Raw genomic sequence first — 19,790 nt, 5'->3', positions numbered from 1 at the left:
GCCTGATTTGTAAAAAATTTTGAAAACCATTTCACAATTATGTGACACTTTGGGGCTGATTTACCAAGCCTTTGCTCCATGATTAATGGATCAAAGGCTGGAGCAACAGCCGTTTGGAGATTTACTAAAGGAATGCGCTGCTAAAGCAGCACAATTCCTTATTTACTATAATGCCTAGTACGCCCAGGAGGGGGCGCATGGTGCGTCTCTATGGACCTGGCGCACAGCATTTAGAAATGTAAAATGAAGGTGTTTGTGAGTGAGTTTATTAGGGGGGGGATGTGGGGTGATGTGGGGAAGTGTAGTGACATGTGTTTGTTTAAGTTTTACAGGCCGAATTGAAAGCGAAAGTGATTTTTGTGAAAATGAGCGGCTACGCCGGCAAGTACGTTTAAACCTCCGGGAGGTTTATTTGTGTACTGCGCATGCGCGAGCGGCAAATTCGGCCACTTACGCACGCTGCTTCACTACGCCGGTAAAATACTGGTAAATATCAAGCAGCGTAGCTGCCTTTCCGTGGCTTGAAGCGGCGCACGTGAATGCCCGAATCGTTTTCAGCTTACGCTAACCATGAAGGGGAACTCCACCAGTTTAAAAAAAAACAGTGTGGGTTCCCCTCCAGGAGCACATCAGGCCCTTAGGTTTAGTCTGGATCGTAAGGGGGAAAACCTACGCCGAAAAAACGGCATGGGGGTTCCCCCAGGATTCATACCAAACCCTTATCCGAGCACGCCGCCTGGCCGGACAGGAATGGGGGTGGGGATGAGCGAGCGCCCCCCCCCTCCTGAGCCATACCAGGCCGCATGCCCTCAACATGGTGGAGTGTGTGCTTTTGGGCAGGGGGGCATTGCGCCCCCACCCCAAAGCACTCTTGTCCCCATGTCGATAGGGACAAGGGCCTCTTCCTGACAACCCTGGACATTGGTTGTCGGGGTCTGCGGGCGGGGGCTTATCGGAATCTTATAGGAGCCCCCTTTAATAAGGTGGCCCCCAGATGCCGGCCCCCCACCCTATGTGAATGAGTATGGGGTACATGGAGCCCAGGAGAAGAGGGAACAGAGAACAGAGAAGACCGGCTCCCCCCCTGCAGAAAACGGCGGAGAAGACCGGGCCTACCCCCCTTGTAAAAGAGCTTAAAGAAGAAAGGGGGGGTCCAGCAGAAGACCCCCCCAGCTGACTAATAAATGACTTCAAAAGCCTGTGTAGTGTGTTTTTTTAACTTAACATTTCCCCCCCCAGGTGAATGGGTAGGGGTACGATGTACCCCATACTCATTCACATAGGGTGGGGGGCCGGTATCTGGGGGCCCCCTTATAAAAGGGGGTTCCCAGATTCCGATAACCCCCCGCCCGCAGACCCCGTCAACCAATGGCCAGGGTTGTCGGGAAGAGGCCCTTGTCCTCATCAACATGGGGACAAGGTGCTTTGAGGTGGGGGGCGCAGTGCCCCCCTGCCCCAAAGCACCCACACCCCCCATGTTGAGGGCATGCGGTCTGGTACGGCTCAGGAGGGGGGGCACTCGCTCGTCCCCACCCCCATTCCTGTCCGGCCAGGCGGCGTGCTCGGACAAGGGTTTGGTTTGAATCTTGGGGGGAACCCCCACGCCGTTTTTTCGGTGTAGGTGTTCCCCCTTACAATCCATACCAAACCTAAGGGCCTGATATGCTCCTGAAGGGGAACCCACGCCGTTTTATTTTTTTTAATATTTGGTGCGGAGTTCCCCTTCATGATCAGCGTCCCCTGCTCGCCCCTGGTCCCGGCGCGGGTGCCCGGCGGGCACGATCACCGCCGGGCACCCGCAATCGCTCGTTACAGAGCGAGAACCGGGAGCTGTGTGTGTAAACAATGTATGAACAGCGATCTGTCATTTCCCCATGTAAGTCTCTTGCACTTCATGTTGGAACAATAATGCTGCGTACACATGATCAGATTTCTGATGGAATAAAATCTGATGGATTTTTTCGTCGGAAATCCGATGACGCTGACTTTCATCAGCCTTGCATGCACACTATCAGACTAAATTCCGACCGTGCCAAAACGCAGTGACGTAAAACACTACTAAGAGCCGAGAAAAATGAAGTTCAATGCTTCCGAACATGCGTCGACTTGATTCTGAGCATGCGTGGATTTTTCTCTGATGGAGTTCCACACAGATGAATGGAATTTCCTATCATTTTTTTTATCCATTGGAAAATTTCAAAACATGTTCTATTTTTTTACACCGATGGAAAAAAGACCGATGGGGCCCACACACAATCGGTTTGTCTGATGAAAAAAGGCCATCGGACTTTTTTCATCGGACAAACCGATCGTGTGTACACGGCTTAACTGATGGAGTCTGTACTAATATAATTTAAATTGCCTGGCTATGCAAGGTATCATGTTATATGCATGTTTTGGAAAGATACACTAGTGAGCAGTGGTGGCTCTTGTTAAATTACTTAATTTGTTTTTTTTTAGGGCAGAATCTTAACACAGACATTACTTGTTTCACCTTATCTGTACACAAGACACAAAAACTTATTTATTTGAATGTCCAATGCCGTTCTGCAATTAGACACTACATGAGTGCACACTTTAACACATCAAGTAAAAAATCATGTTTGCTGCATGCGTGATGATCTGTGCACTCATGTGAACTTACAAGAGAAACCTGTACAAAGTGGGTGTCAATCACAAAGTCATATACTTTTACAATAAACTGTATAGATCTTTAATTTTTAAGCCTGAAGATGATTGATTAGATTAGGCTTATTTCCTGTACAACCGTTGTTAGAAATATGATAAAAGAATAACTGAAGTCAATCTAGTGATAATCACATGTACTCTAAAGATAAAAAACAAATATAAAAGGAAGAAATAGGAAGAAAAGGAAAATATTCAAAAAATGGCCATAATGAGATTTTTGTGCCTGAAGATGCTGCTGCTGCTTTTGCCTTGCGTGATAGCAAGTGCCAGCATTTCCAAGGGTCATCGGTTTGACAAGTATGTAATATCTGTCTACCCACTTATATATCTACATATCCATCTCATATATTTATATTTATTATCAAAATTCTGACGGCAGCTAATTTTTTTTTACATTCACAGCGAAAAAGTATTCCATATCAAACCAAATAATGAAAAGGAAGTAAAGTTCATTAAACATTTGGATAAAACAATGAAGGTAAGACAATACTTCACTTTTCTGATATAATTATATGCTCATGTTAAACTGAAAATTCCAACCTTTACTGTACTGGCTACTGACAATACATTGCCTTTTTCACTAAATACGTAGCATTCTATTTGATTTCATGAAACATGGGTCTATTCACTAAACTATAAAAGGTATAATAAATGTTTTTTTTTTTTTTTTTTTGCTAGCATGAAAATATTTAATTCACTTACCAAAATATAGTTGTTCAATCAAGATGTTTTGCATGGATCTATTATTTAAAAAATACAAGCCTTTATTTCACATGAATAACGTGTGTGAATATTCTCTCCAATTATCTAGTCATTTGCAGATCAAATATGTAAACAGAAGTTTGCTTTTTACACAATTGGATAATTTAAGTAAATACTCATCCAAATTTATTGTGTGAAGATTCTCAACTGCTTTAGCAAATCAGCCCCATTATGTCTTTGCTGGAATAGTAGGATTTAGCAAAAACTATACCTATTGGGAACTGTACTTTTAAAATAAATACATTTATACTAAACAAGTAAAAATCAAGGCTATTAAAGTATGTTCAGAGACTATTTAATTAGGCTGAAATGAAAATACCTTTAGGCTGTAATTTAAAGTTGAACTCCAGACAGATATAAAAGATTAAAAATAACGTAGCTATTTTCATTAACTTTTTTTGTATACATATATTAAGATTTAATATTAAGATTTAATCCTACCTCATGTTCTTGGGACAACTGATTTGGTGACAATGACTAAAGCCTCGTACACGCGATCAGTCCATCCGATGAGAACGGTCTGATGGACCGTTGTCGTCGGTTAACCGATGAAGCTGACTGATGGTCCGTTGCGCCTACACACCATCGGTTAAAAAACTGATCGTGTCAGAACGCGGTGACGTAAAACACAACGACGTGCTGAAAAAAATGAAGTTCAATGCTTCCAAGCATGCGTTGACTTGATTCTGAGCATGCATGGATTTTTAACCAATGGTTGTGCCTACTAACGATCGTTTTTTTCTCCCATCGGTTAGGAATCCATTGGTTAAATTTAAAGCAAGTTGGCTTTTTTTTAACCGATGGTTAAATAACCTATGGGGCCCACACACGATCGGTTTTGACCGATGAAAACGGTCCATCAGACCGTTGTCCTCTGGTTAACCTATCGTGTGTACGAGGCCTAACAGTATTAAAACAGGTGTAAATATTTTCATTGAAGATACAGGCCATCCGTTCCCCACTCTATCTAGAACTAAAAGAAATTGCCTTTAATACATCAATACATTTTTTAGGTTTTCAACCAACATAAGTACCAACTTTTATACATTAAGCTGGATACACACACTATACAATTTTCTTTAGGTTTTTACCTTTACATTTACCAATACAGGCATACCACACTTTTAAGTACACAATGGGGTTTATTTACTAAAGCTGGAAAGCGCAAAATCAGGCTCACTTCTGCATAGAAACTAATGAGCTTCCAGGTTTTATTACCAAAGCTTAATTGAACAAGCTGGGGTTAGAAGCTTGTTGGTTTCTATGCAGAAGTGAGCCTGATTTTGCGTTTTCCAGCTTTAGTAAATAAACCCCATTGTGTACTTAAAAGTGGCATATGCCTGTACCATATAATATGAGGTCAAACCTAAACAGTTTCAATTGGTATGCAATCAGGCAATGTCCTTGCACTACATGGTTTTGGAAAATCTAAAGGAAATTAAACAACAAAAGTTGTATAGAGTGTATCCTGATTTTTGCAGAGCTCAGAGAGGGTAAAGAAGAAGCAGCACAGGGAGCTAAGCAATTGTAAAAAACTGGGTGCTATTTTATAAGGAATCTCAAGAAGGGAGATGCCCCAAAGATAAAATGGGCTCTTATTGGTAGAGATGGACAACACACACGTGTGATGAAAAATTATGAAAAGTGGTATATTTATTTATAAATAAGTCACTACAAATGATAAAAAGAACAAATAACAGATACACAAACAGTCTGGACGCCAATAGACCACATCTGTTGCAGTTCCCAACGGAAAAAAGACGTTATATACAGTAACTATCCCAAGGGGAAACTTACGAGAACAATGCAACATATGTGTCCCAGCGGGAGCTAAATGGGAGGGATGGCGGTGTAGTAAATAATGATATATAATTAATTAATGAACACACATGAAATGCTGACGGCACGCTGAGGGCACGTTTAAGAAGGAATCAGCTACCGATGACAATGCTATAATATAATGTCCTAGTGTATTATATATAGTTTTTTGCGATGGCAGAGCAGTTCATCAATGCTCAATAAAAGTACCTTAAATATGATATCCCCAATTCGGGTAAAGGGATGGTATATGAAAACGTGTGGCGTGAAGCATGTATTAAAAATAATATACTGCTGTTGAGGGAAGTGTCTCTTTAAGCAAGATTGCCTGTAAATAACCTCTCAGGGCCATACGTTTCACTTTGCGCAAAGCCTGTGTTGTTTTGAATGACACATCCTTTTTCAATCATTGCTTATCCATCCGAAGTCTTCAATAGGACTGGGGCTCACTCATCCTCTGTGTTTTGAGGGGGGCCCGTCTCAGTCCACGGACTACTCTGAACCTGTATAGTTATATATAGGTATCGGGCAGATGGATGCTGTGTGGTGGCTGTTGTCCCACTCTTCCTAGCGGCGTGTGTAAGCCGCGTGTGTAAGTAGTGTGTAAGTAGTTGGTATTTCCGGTCAGCCGCCGTGTGTCCCTGTATCATCTCCGTACTATCGGGGAATAGAATGTGGCATCCTGGAGCAGTGATGTCAACGCGTTTCGCAAGCGTGGTCGCGTAGCTTCGTCTGGCTTTGCGCAAAGTGAAACATGGCCCTGAGAGGTTATTTACAGGCAATCTTGCTTAAAGAGACACTTCCCTCAACAGCAGTATATTATTTTTAATACATGCTTCACGCCACACGTTTTCATATACCATCCCTTTACCCGAATTGGGGATATCATATTTAAGGGACTTTTATTGCGCATTGATGAACTGCTCTGCCATCGCAGAAAACTAGATAAAATACACTAGAACATTATATTATAGCAGTGTCATCGGTAGCTGATTCCTTCTCAAACGTGCCCTCAGCATTTCATTTGTGTTCATTAATTAATTATATATCATTATTTACTACACCGCCATCCCTCCCATTTAGCTCCCGCGGGGACACATATGTTGCATTGTTCCCGTTAGTTTCCCCTTGGGATAGTTACTGTATATAACGCCTTTTTTCTATTGGGAACTGCAACAGATGTGGTCTATTGGCGTCTGGACGGTTTGTGTATCTGTTATATGTTTGTCATTGTCCTTCTTGTGAATCTTGCTATTGCACACAGTACGCTGTTACTGGTGCACTCTTTCTGTACACTGAGACCCACGTCTTGGGTAATGCTTGCACCAGTGCTTTGCTGCTATACTTTTTATCATTTGTAGTGACTTATTTATAAATAAATATACAATTTTTCATCATTTTTTATCACACGTGAGTGTTGTCCAGTTTTATCTTTGGGGCATCTCCCTTCTCCCTTCTTGAGATTGAGATTACGTTCATCAATTGTTGTAAGCTAAGCAATTGTACTGCAGTGCAAGAAATATGCTTTTAAAAGGAGAGGGCAGAGTAGCAGAGAGATGAGCCCATAAATTTACAGCTTCATTTTTTCAACATCCAGTCACAGACTGGTGGATGGAAAGGACATGTAATTGTTACTTCACTGCAGCACTGAAAATATTCGGGCTGTTGTGTGTACCAGAGATGTGTAAATCTCAGGACTGAACAGAAATACAACTCCTTTGGCAAGTAAAACTGTCCCTATATGATTTTCATATTTGCATTTAGTTGTGTACCTTAAGTTCAACTTTAAAACTAAAAATACAGTATGTTCTTTTAATTAATAGCTCAGTACTAATGTGGTTTGATATCTCTCTTTTTAGCACCCTATTTAATTTGTTCTATATCATTTACTATTTAGCGTCATATGCTCAAGCTCAGTAAATATGACTAAAGAGGAATGATAGTGGTATAACTCTAATCTACCAGTAAAAAAATTACAATGAAGAAAATCATATCCTCAAAATGTATCTAAACCCTTTAATAATACATTCAATTATACAATACAACATAATAATACAAACAAGAGTCTGTAAACACCTCTATACAGATCAGTTTGTAAATACTTTTTTTGAAGCTTTTTATACCCAGTCACATGACCACCCATCCTCACCTTAAAGGGGTTGTAAAGGATAATTTTTTTTTCCTAAATAACTTCCTTTACCCTAGTGCAGTCCTCCTTCACTTATCTCATATTTCGATTTTGCTTTTAAATGTCCTTATTTCTTCGGAGAAATCCTCACTTCCTGTTCTTCTGTCTGTAACTCCACACAGTAATGCAAGGCTTTCTCCCTGGTGTGGAGTGTCGTGCTCGCCCCCTCCCTTGGACTACTGGAGAGTCAAGAGGCTCTCTACATTGCAGATAGAGAAAGGAGCTGTGTGTTAATGGGTGTCCTGACTCTCTTGTAGTCCAAGGGAGGGAGCGAGCACGGCACTCCACACCAGGGAGAAAGCCTTGCATTATGGTGTGTAGTTACAGACAGAAGAACAGGAAGTGAGGGTTTCTCAGAAGAAATAAGGACATTTAAAAGAAAAATGGAAGTATGAGGTAAGTGAAGGAGGACTGCACTAAGGTAAAGGAAGCTATTTAGGAAAACAAATTGTACCTTTACAACCCCTTTAAATCACACTGGGAGATCTATGGGTGGAACATGCAGGCAATCTGTGATGCTACTCGTAGAAGTCACTGTAGACGTTCACATGCTTTTGCCGTAGGATGCAGTCATGTGTTGTTTTTAATTAAACATGTACAAAAAACACATGAAAGCCCTTGGTTAAGTATAAGATGACAACTGTAATACAAAAAAAATAAAAAAAATTCTAATGTTTAGACTGATGAAGTGGCGAGTGTCTGCAGATTGACAACTGGAACCACCCTGCAAGGTATTGAAGAGTATGGCACAGAACTAGAATAAAAGAAGTGGAATCTGTCAATCACTTTTGCTGTAGCTGCCCCACCAGCCACTGTAGGTAGTTACATGGGGTGGCTTTTAGGGAGGGCGCTAAATCCTTGAATTACTTTTGCTGGAGAAACGCCACAAGACACTGGAAATAGTCACGAGGGGTGGCTTCAAAGGGAAAAAAGAGGAAGTAATGGGCTTCCTCACAGGGAATAACCTAAGCATGCACATGGAGAATGGCAGAGGAGGAGCCAGGTTGCTGTCTGTAAATGAGTTGCAACTCAAAATAAAGGCAATGGCAGGATCAACCAGGTATTTCCTAGAAATGCATATAACAATGATAAAAAGGTTAAAAATATAGGTAGACATAATATAATTGTATTCCTTGACAACAAAAACAATTTAAGTTTACTGATCTTTAAGGGCTCTTGCACACATACACCAAAAAATGCCCCATTTTTAGGCTCCCAGGCTGACTTAAATGCAGCCTATAGTTTATGATGGGTCTGTACGCACAGACACATAGATTTTCGTGGCGTACAGATAAGTACAAAAACAATTTGTGTTGCTGGTCAGTATTTTACATGTATGCAACACGCCTCTAGATAAAAAAAAAAGAGAGAAGAATGTTTACACTTGTGAACACGTACTTGCATTTATGTGCATATACTCATGTACTATACAGCCCAGCCTCATGTTTTAATATCCCTATAGGCTAAGTTCACCTCTTAGGCAGAATTTCACTTTTCAGAATAAATATAAGCTTTTTCTAATGTTTTTTCTGCCCATGCCATCTCAATGTGCTTATCTCACACTTACCTACATTCATGGCAGCTTTGAATCTACACCTCTCGTTTCAAAATTTTAAATAATGCATTCTGAGCCTATCACATCTAGTGGCATCATGTAACCTTCCTTCTCATCATGCACTGCCTTACTGCATCACAGAATAGGGTACGTTTTATTTCTGTGGACCACATCTCCCTCATCACTGTACCACCTCTTTTGTATTTCCACACACTTTCCTGCTTCTTCCTTTAAGGTGGCCATACACTGTACAATCCGATCCACCATCAACTATGTAGTGCATGGGCCCACCTGATTTGATACAAATTGAATGGATTGTTCAAGTGGGTCCTCCTATTGCATAGATTTGCTAAATCTAAAGGAAATTGTACAGAGATTTTGCAATCAGATTGCATAGTGTTTGGCCAGTTTTATACAATTACATGGGAGGGAGTCATTCCTTTTTGCGCGTTATGGTTTGCACATTTTTTACCGCATGTTTGTCGCACATTTTTGCACTCAGCACATTTGCTTCTAATTTTGAGGCGCAGAAAGAGCAACTGGTTTATTTTAGATGTATAACGGTGGATATACACTATACAATCTGATTGTACAATCCCTTTTAGATATACCAAAACTATATAATAGAAGCACACACCTATCTATTCAATCAATCTGTATCCAATCAGGCTGGCCCTTGCACTACATAGGAGATTGTACAATCAGGGACACACTTCTTTTATTTTTAATACTACAGCTCTGCTTGACATAGGTTGTTATGTTATCTCTCAGCTCTAGCACACTCTGCCAAATGAACAATCTATGCAAGAAGGAGGTAAGGTACAAATCAATTGATCAGCAGAGTGGCACTGGTTATGTAGTTAATGAGAACATGACCCATTGGCATTGCCTCCATTGGAGAAACATGTAAGTACAGAGGTAGGATAGAGCAATCTCCTGGAGGGGGAGGGAAGGTGCAGGGTGTTTGTTATGAGGTCAACTGTTGAAGTACTTCTTTCTAACGCTTTTTCTTAAGACTGCATACTAGGAAGTAATAGAAGCAGAGCTTTTTTTCTCAGAAAATAGGTGCAGGAACTCAACCACGACCCCGTTCAGATTTCACAAACAGTAACAGGGTCTTAAAGGGGCATTAAATACCAGGATTGCATTACATACAGAGTGCAGAGTTCAGGGGGTTACACACAGAGTGCAGAGCTGTCACTTGTAAACACAGAAACCAGACTTCTGTGTTTACAAGTGATTGTGGTGAGCAGGCACCAAAGGGTCTGAGCCAGAGGTGGTGGAACTGAGTCCCCCCAAGTTCCCCCTGAAAAAAAGCCCTGAATAGAAGGGTTTTCTATAGGAGACACTGGAGGCTGATGCCTACTCTAGAATTTAGAGAAAGTAGGGATGTACCAAATTATCGGTGGCCGGAAAAAAAACTTCTGAAAATTGTGTTTTTGGCACATTGCCGAAAGGAAAATATTGTTGATAATGGAGCTGAAAATGGGGCGGGCAGCAGTAACAATGTCCCACCTCCTGTGACAGACCACACATTGTATGATGTGATCACAGGAGGAGATCGCCGCTCTGATCCGGGCACTGGCAGGCTGCATAATGGTCACTCGTGAGCCTGCATCTACAGACACTGGCAGGCTGCATGACGGGCACTGGCAGGTTGCATGACAGGCACTGTTGGGGTTGCATCTACAGAAACTGGCAGCCTTCATGACGTTTACTGGTGAGGCTCCATCTGATGAGCACAGGCAGGCTGCATGACGGCCACTGGTGAGGCGGTATCTGATGGGCACAGGCAGGCTGCATCTGATGGGCACAGGCAGGCTGCATCTGATGGGCACAGGCAGGCTGCATCTGATGGGCACAGGCAGGCTGCATCTGACGGGCACTGGTGAGGCTGCATTGATCTCTTGTATCATGTCTGCAATCTCTGACCATCTCCTGTACTATGTCTGCAGTCTCTGACCATCTCCTGTACTATGTTTGCAGTCTCTAATCATCTCCTGTATCATGTCTGCAGTCTCTGACTATCTCCTGTATCAAGTATTCAGTCTCTGACCATCACCTGCATCATGTCTGCAGTCTCTGACCATCTCCAGTATCATGTCTGCAGTCTTTGACCATCTCCTGTATCATATCTGCTAGAGGTGCACCAATTGGAAATTTTGCTAATACTATTAGCAGTGTGTTTAAGTTTAAGTAAGGGATTGCAGACATGATACAAGAGATGGTTAGAGACTGAGGACATGATACAAGAGATGGTTAGAGACTGAGGACATGATACAAGAGATGGTTAGAGACTGAGGACATGATACAAGAGATGGCTAGAGACTGAGGACATGATACAAGAGATGGTTAGAGACTGGGGACACGATACAGGAGATGGTTAGAGACTGAGGCCTCGTACACACAACCATTTTCCTCAACAGAATCCATCAAGAAACTTGGTGGGAGAGCTTTTTTGCCGAGGTCGTGTGTATGTTTTTCATTGAGAAAACTGTCGTGGAACTCGATGAGAAAAAAAGAGAACAAGTTCTCTTTTTCCTCGTCGGGAGTCTCAATTTCCTCGTTGTGTTCCTCGTCGGGCTGGTTTTCGACGAGAAACACGTTTGTGTTTATGCTTAGAAACCCGCACATGCTCAGAAGGGTGGCGCCAGTGGAATAAAACTTCACCTTCATAGTGCCGTCGTACGTGTTGTACGTCACCGCGTTTGAGAACGACGAGATTTTGTCTTGACAGTGTGTACGCAAAGAAAGCTTGTCAAGATTCTCGACAAGCCTAACAAGGAACTCGTCGAGGAAAACGATGTTTCATTTACGACGAGTTCCTCGGTCATGTGTATGAGGCCTCAAGACATGATTCAAGAGATGTTTAGAGACTGGGGGCATGATACAAGAGATGGTTAGAGACTAAAGACATGATCCAAGAAATGGTTAAAGACTGAGGACATGATACAAGAGATGGATAGAGATTGCAGACTGTATTTTTCTTGCACTAAAGGTGCCAATAATGGCCAACAAAAAAAATCATATTCATTTAAATTGATGATATTAATTAAATGTTGAATATAATACAATTGTTTATAAAAATATAAATATTTTTTAAAAACGGTCCTTTTCAGTATCGGTTTTGGTTTTCGGCCTAATGCATCCTACAGTTTTGGTTTTTCTGCAACAGATGTACATTAATGGTATACTGTATTGGTACAAGTGTTCACAAAGATGAAATTGTATAGAGTTAGCCCATTGAAAATGACCACTTCTGACAGATGGGGGTTAGGAGACACAAATCACAACCTTTTAGAAGATCTGTCTCAAATAAGATAACACCGATATAACTGAACATACAAGGGTTCTTCAAAATGTTTCTTCACTTTTTTTTTTTTTTTTTTTTTTTTTATACCACCTCAGCTTTTTACCAATTTCTAGAGACCCGCTCATGATTTGATGCTTCTTACGTCTCTATCTGAGGTTTGCATCATGTGTGGTATGTATTCTATACATTGTCTTTCTCTTTTTTTTTTTTTTTTTTTTTATATTTCTTAAATATATAAATTTGTGTACATCTCAATATAGATACCGACCACCTGTGTGGGCGTCCGGGTCATGACCCCGCTGTTTTTCCCCCTGCGCCCCATATTGGCTGGTCGAAACTAGATTGGCCTATAACAAGAAGACACTTTTATGTATATTTTTTTTTTTTTTTTTTTTTTTTTTTTTTAATTATGCCCACCCTCCCTACCCCTCATGGCTCCCAGGAATCACCCGTTTGTCCCATAGTAAAAAAAAAACAGAAAACAAGCCGAACAAGAAAGAAACAGGAAGAGGACTTAGCCTCAGCTTTTCGGCTGAAGATAAACTAGGGAAAGGAATAATAAAGTTAGGAAACGGCCAAAGAGAGCAAAAGATATATGTGTCCCTCTTTAGAGTGACAGAGGGAGGGATGACCATATTTGCACGACCCTTACATATATCTAGTATCAATCAAACCCTAACTCTTTCTGCGTAGCTCCATGTTTTTTTATATTCCTTCCATTTACCCCATTTCTCCCTATGTTCACTATTTTTCTCTAAATACCTATCCTTTAGCTCTTCTAATCTATACGTTTCCTCCACCGCATCTATCCAACTCCAGATATGTGGGCTTTCCGTCTCCTGCCACTTCTTAGGTATAAGTCTCTTGGCTGCATTTAAAAGGTGGGGGAGTAGGGACTGCTTGTATTTTTTTACACCCTCTTGGCTGCCATGAAAGAGGACGACCCACGGGTCTTTCTTGATCTCCTCTCCCGTGATAATCTTTATTTGGCTCAGTATTGTGTCCCAATACGTTTGGATTTTAGGACATAGCCACCATAAATGGGCCATCGTACCTCTTTCTGGGCAGCCCCTCCAGCAGTTTGCGGTCTGACCTGCTTTAAATTTATTTGCTTTGTCCGGGGTGATATACCATCCCGAGAGGCACTTATAATTTGCTTCGGCTGTTCGTATATCTATTGCAGATGAGTGGGTTAATTGAGTGATCCTCTGAACAGTGTTAGTCCCCCTCGTGACCCCTAACTCTCTTTCCCATTTATCTATAAAGGGTGCTTCACCCTGAGTTCCTAACCTAACCAATAACCCATACAATTTGGTGATTGTGCCCTTAGAATTCTTAAATTTGCAAATTTTTTCGAGTGAAGTCAGCTCCCCCTCCGTCCGTAGAGGGCGGGGGAGGTGCCGCACAAAGTGAGTCAACTGGAGATAATGCCACCCATCCAGATTCCAATAGTCCGTTTTGGCCTTCAAATCTTCATAGGTCATTATCTCACCATTTTTAATAATATCCCCTAAGTGCACTGTGTCTCTCCTAATCCAGTTTCCTCCTATCTTTTTTTCCCCAGGTGGGAAATAAGGATTTTCTTTTAGATTCATTAAAGGGGAGTTAAATTTACCTTCTAATTGTGCCTGCGTCCTGTCCCACATTCTTAAGGTGTCCCGTGTTATATCGTGTGTTTTGTGATCTAGTGCTCTGTGTTGTGCAGGGATCCAGATGATGTTATTCAAATAATTATTTGTCAGCGCTTTCTCAATTTGCACCCACCTTTTATCTGTCCTGTCCCGAGCCCACTCTACCGCACGTGATAAGACAGCCGCCTTATAATAACTTTTGATATCCGGTACGGCCAGACCGCCGAGTGGCTTGCCCTGTTTTATTATGGAGAGGGATATTCTATGCTTTTTATTTTTCCAAACGTAATTTAGTAATAAGGTATTAAGGATTCTCAAAAATTGCTGAGGGAGAGCAATTGGGACTAATAAGAATTTATAGAGGATTTTAGGAACTACTACCATCTTCAACATGTTAATGCGTCCAATCCATGATATGGGTTTATTGATCGTTCTTTTTAGTTCACTCTTGATCTCGTTTAATAGGGGAATATAGTTTATTTTATACATCTTCTGTATTGTGTTGGCAAGTTTTATACCTAGATACTTAAGTTCTTTAGTCCATGGGAACTCGCATACTTCCTTGACTAAATGTACCTCCCTTTTATTTAAGTTAATGTTCAGAATTTCAGATTTGGTTACGTTAATTTTAAAGTTGGAGATGGCGCCGTATTGTTGCAGCACTCTGGAAAGCTTGGGGATAGATTTGACTGGGTTAGTTACATAAAATAGTATGTCATCGGCAAAGGCCGATAGTTTGTGTTCCTCCCCTTCTACTCTCACTCCATTGATGTCTGGGTCATTACGAATAGTAGCCAATAGCGGCTCTAGGGATAGAATAAAGAGGAGGGGAGACAATGGGCACCCCTGTCTCGTCCCGTTTTTCATCTCGAAAGGTTCCGATAATATGCCATTAATTTTTATTTGCGCAGTAGGGAAGTGGTATAATGTTTTAATCCAGCGGGACATCCTGCTTCCTATTCCCATGGCAGTGAGGGTTTCCATCATGAGCCCCCAGTCTACCCTGTCGAATGCTTTTTCAGCATCAACTGACAGGAATAGACCTGGGGGCTCGTTCTGCCTTATAGTCTGGAGCAGAAGAATTGCCCTTAGGCTGTTATCTTTGCCCTCTCTGTTAGGCACAAAGCCTACCTGGTCGGGGTGCACCAATAGGTGCATGACCCCTTTCAGGCGGCCCGCCAGAATTTTTGCAAAAATTTTGATGTCTGTGTTTAACAGAGAGATAGGCCTGTATCCTGAACAGAGAGAGCTATCCTTGCCTTCCTTCAAGATTATTGCAACCACAGCTGCTATAGCTCCGCTGCTCGTTTCAAATTCCGATCCCAATCCATTAAAATACTTACACAGCCTCGGTATCAGGATGTTACTAAATCTCTTATAATAAAAGGTGGAAAACCCGTCCGGACCCGGGCTCTTTCCACCAGTGGTGGAATTTATGGCCCTTTTTATTTCTTCCTCGGTTATGGGGCGATCCATGGTCAAGCTTTCCACCTCCTCTAATCTGGGAAGTCCTGCATTATCAAGAAACTCTCGGGTCTTCTCCTCCCTTTCCCCTACCTGCCGACCTGGGTGTTTTATTGTATATAGGTCCTCGTAATATTTTTTGAATGTGTCCGCGATTTCGCAGGTTGCGTGAACCAATTTCCCGTCTTTACCTTTAATTTTCTCAATATAATTCCTAGCTTTCTTTTTTTGAGCCATTTTAGCTAAAAGTTTGCTTGGTTTGTTTCCCCATATGTACCTCTCTTTGGAAATGCAGTTAAGTTTATACCTTGCTTCTTGTTCCATGATCTCCTTGAGTGCGTCTCTTTTTAGAACTAAATTTTGGTAAGTCACTTTTGATCTCAGCGCTTTGTGTTCGTGTTCCAGAGTCTCTATCTCTTTCCTCAGAGTGATAGCTTTGCTTTTTCTCTCTTTTTTTTTTCTTGCGCCCTCAGCAATTAAGATCCCTCTAATAAAGGCTTTGTGCGTCTCCCAGAGGGTTGCGCTGGTAATCCCCTCTGTGTCATTCGTGAGGAAGAATTGTTTTAATTCAGCCTCCACCCTACTTCCCCCTCCTTCATCGTGGATCAGGCTATCATCCAGGCGCCACGTCGGCCGCTGTCTCCTTTGTGTGGTTAATGAAATTTTCATAGAGACAGGAGCATGGTCCGATACAGTCATAATTCCAATTTCTGTCTCCGTAATAACGTCAATCAACCTGTGGTCCGCCAGGATGTAGTCGATCCTGGAGTACGTTCCGTGGGGGGGGGAGAAAAATGTGTAGTCATGTTCATTTGGATGGTTAATCCGCCAGATATCTACTAGTTGACATTCCTGGAGCTTGTGTTTGATTCTCTGTAGATGTGCATTTTTTGTCTCCCTCCCACGGAACGTACTATCTTCTGTTGGATTCAAAACAAAGTTTAAATCGCCCATCAGGATTATAAATCCCTCGGCAAAGTTGTTCAATTTCCCCAGAGTTTTATTTAGATATTGGGTTGGGTGTGCATTAGGGGCGTATATATTGGCTAAGGTGTAAATAATATTTTCAATCCTTATTTTGAGGAACAAGAATCTCCCATCTGGGTCAGTCATCCTTGCCTCCAAGGTAAACCCGAACCCTCTTGTAAACCCAATTGCAACTCCCCTTGCGCGTTTTGAGATGGAGTCACTGTAGAACCAATTAGGGTATGCCGGGGAGTAAAGCTTGATGTTAGCATCCAGGGTCAAGTGAGATTCTTGAATAAACACTACATCCGCTCTTAGTTGTTCAATCTCAGCTAAGACCTTTAGTCTTTTACCTACTGAGTTTAATCCCTTTACATTATAGGATAAAAAATTTACATCTGTCATTTCCAATAACTAAGTCCCCTCCTTGAACAAATGAGACTTTTCAGGATGATCCCTGGGAGCCATAATCCCCTTCCCACCCCCCTCCCCCCCCTCCCCCCCCCTACCCAGGCCAAATCATCGCCCCTGAACCGTAGGGATCCTTGGTATCCCCTACCCATCGGTTCTTGTGAATGAGGTGTGACACCCCACGCCCCTCCCTCCTGTTCTCACAGGACTAGATCTTATGTGGGAGGGGTTACGGATCTGCCCTCCTTTTGCCCTTCTTTATTCACCCCCCCACCCCCCCCCCCCCCCCCATCCCGTCGAGTCGCCATGCTCACAGCCGCCGCTATGGGCGGGCTGTTAACTAACCACTATTCAACCCATCCTGGTAGTTCTATGACCGGCATGTCCAATTTACGACAGAATCCTGCAAGTTCCTCGGGAAATATTAATTTAGCTGACACTCCCTCTTTGTGACCTATCAAGCAGGCCGGAAAGCCCCATTGGTAGTTTATGTTAAGTTGGCGCATCTGTTCCAAGAGAGGTTTTAGGTGTCTTCTTCTGGCCAGGGTTTCCCAGGCCAGATCCGTGAAGATCTGGATCTCCCTGCCATCATAGGATAAGGGAGGTTTTCTTCTCAATTTTGTCCAAATTCTCTCTTTGTCTTCAAAATGTCTAAACCTCACAATTATGTCCCTGTGCCAATTCCCTCCTCCCTCCTTCCTTCTCCCCACACGATGGACCCGTTCTATTTTGAGGGGACCTTCCGAGGCATTATCAAGGAGGGGGAGGAACAAATCATCGAGAATTTTCCTCAAGTCTTCGCCCTTCTCCTCCTTGACAGAGCGCAATCTTAGATTTTGCCTTCTATTGCGGTTCTCTTGATCCTCGAGACGATATTGCAGCCATCTCTGATTTTGTTTCATGGCCAGATGTTGAATTTTCAATTCATTTAAATCCCGGTCCTGTTTTTCTATTTTTTTCTCGGCTTCCTCTACCCGTTCCAAAATGTGAAATAAGTCCGTTCTCAATGTACTGATTTCCTCTTTTATAACGTTCTCCAATCCCTTTAACATTGCCGCCATTTCACCCGTGGTTGGAATGTGAGAGTCAAAGCTATGTTCTTCCACTTGGCTAACTACATGCTCCAACTCTGTTAAGGTATCTGCTATTGGGGTTGTTTCCCCCCCTCCTCCCTTTTTGTTTACCCCCGTTTTTTCTGTTTTTTTAATTGGGCCTGGGCTCTTTGAGCTCCCGCCCGATGTCATGTAGTGTCTAATCGTAGTGGGGGAGGGGATATCCTTTGGGGCTTTCGAAGCAGCCCCCCTTGTTGATTTATTCATTATATGTTTCTTTGTCGCTCTAATACGTTTCCCCAGTTTGAGCAGTAAGTGAGGGGCCTAGCACCACCCTCCCTTTTTTTCAAAACAGCGCAGTTTTTGTTGCTCACTGAGGCATGAGTTCCTAAGGGTAAGAGAGGTTGGTTTTTTTTTTTTTTTTTTTTTTTTTTCTGCCCAATGGGCCAGGCCGAACCCGGGGGGTAAAACTTTGCAGGTGCCTCTGCTGATGCCTCCGTTCAGCCCCCCCGTATTTTGGCAGCCCCTTACAAGGGTGGGAACAGAAGCTCTTGAGAAACTGACACGTTTGCACCTAGCACCCGCGTGTTTTTTTTTTTTTTTTTGGTTAATAGTCAGCCTTATTATTTATAGTTGAGACAGTTTACATAGAGTCCCCTGATGTTCGCACCCATACTCCAGGGCAACTCCCCTTACCAAATTAATTATGGTTTGCGGGGTTAGGTAATGTCTCTGGGATGACATATACTCTTCCGCACTCCCACCCAAATCAATATCCACAATGTTTAAGCTGAGGCCCCATAAGCCTATGGGCTATATATACTTGAGTTCACGTATAATTAAATATGAGGTGAAAAAACAGTGAAAATACTGGTGCGGTACAACGTTCCTGCTAATGCCCCTGTTATGCTATGCAAAATATAAGCAGTTACTCAGTTCATCCTTATTATTAATTACTTCCACACATTAGCAATATGCAGATACAGGGGCACTGGGAATAAAGTTAATTCACAGCGTTGTTAATACCTGTCTCCAGCCTTCAGGGCATTGGTCCTTGCTCCATGGATTTCACTGATCTGGTCTTATGGGGAGAGATAGAAAAAAACAGGATCCATATTACCTTTTGGTTTCCCGTCCAATAGGGTGATCTGTACTCACTACCGACAAGTGGGGGGGGGATGGGCAGCAGGCAGGAGTGCTGCAAGTGGAAGCTTTCTGTATGCAACCCGTCCCGTGCCTTATCTGTTGTCTCCCGGGGAGGCACGGGGGGGCCGGAGAGTGCGGGCTATCGGATGGCGGCGGAAGCTGGTCTTTTCCGCTGTAGGAGGGCTAGCCCCGCGGTGAGTTCCCTCACTGCAGCGCAATCGCTGCCACTGGAGCACCGCCGGGTCTAGGTCCCTCCATCCTCCTCCGGGTCAGATCCGTACATGGGCCGCCGCTCCCTCAGACGTGCGTGCTTCACGCGCACCACGTCATGCCGCCTCTCAGTGCACTGTTCAAACAACGTGTGTCCTTCTTCACTTTTTTTTTAACTCCTATTATTAAGAATTTCAAAAACAAATTACATCACTTTTTTATAAAGTCACTTTCCCTTGCGATGCATTTCTCCCAGCATTGTACCAAATGTTTAATGCCATCAGCAAAGTTCCTTTTGTCTTCATGGTTTCCAACATAATTATAAAAGTGCGTAAACATTTTGAAGTCCCCTCGTAGATGTAATTAGATCCATAGTTCAACTAACAGTAATTATGCAGCAAATTTACCTCTGTCTATGTTTTTCCTGACATTTATAACTTTTGCAGCTTGATTTTTGGAAACCTAAATCATCTTATCATATTACCCCAAAATCCAGCGTGTACTTCCATGCTAATGCACAGCACTCAGAAACCATTGTGCGTCTATTAAACAAGAAAGGAATTCAGTACAAGTAAGTGTTTTATTA

The 19,790-nt window shown here is 42.5% G+C and overlaps 1 protein-coding gene across 1 annotated transcript in view; it reads left to right on the top strand.

Moving 5' to 3' along the window:
• The first annotated feature begins 2,869 nt into the window (after positions 1-2,869).
• LOC120936608 (mast cell carboxypeptidase A-like) overlaps positions 2,870-19,790 on the top strand; it is a 51,984-nt gene continuing 35,063 nt past the window's right edge. The window contains exons 1-3 of the mRNA XM_040349090.1: positions 2,870-2,985; positions 3,091-3,166; positions 19,651-19,775. Coding sequence (XP_040205024.1) covers positions 2,888-2,985; positions 3,091-3,166; positions 19,651-19,775 — 299 coding nt within the window. The 5' untranslated portion in view covers positions 2,870-2,887. The remainder of the gene's footprint in view (positions 2,986-3,090; positions 3,167-19,650; positions 19,776-19,790) is intronic.

This window comes from Rana temporaria, chromosome 4 (assembly GCF_905171775.1).
Source record: "Rana temporaria chromosome 4, aRanTem1.1, whole genome shotgun sequence".
NCBI lineage: Eukaryota > Metazoa > Chordata > Amphibia > Anura > Ranidae > Rana > Rana temporaria.
Note: the sequence above shows the minus strand (reverse complement) of the source record. Positions and strands in the feature narration are given on the sequence as shown.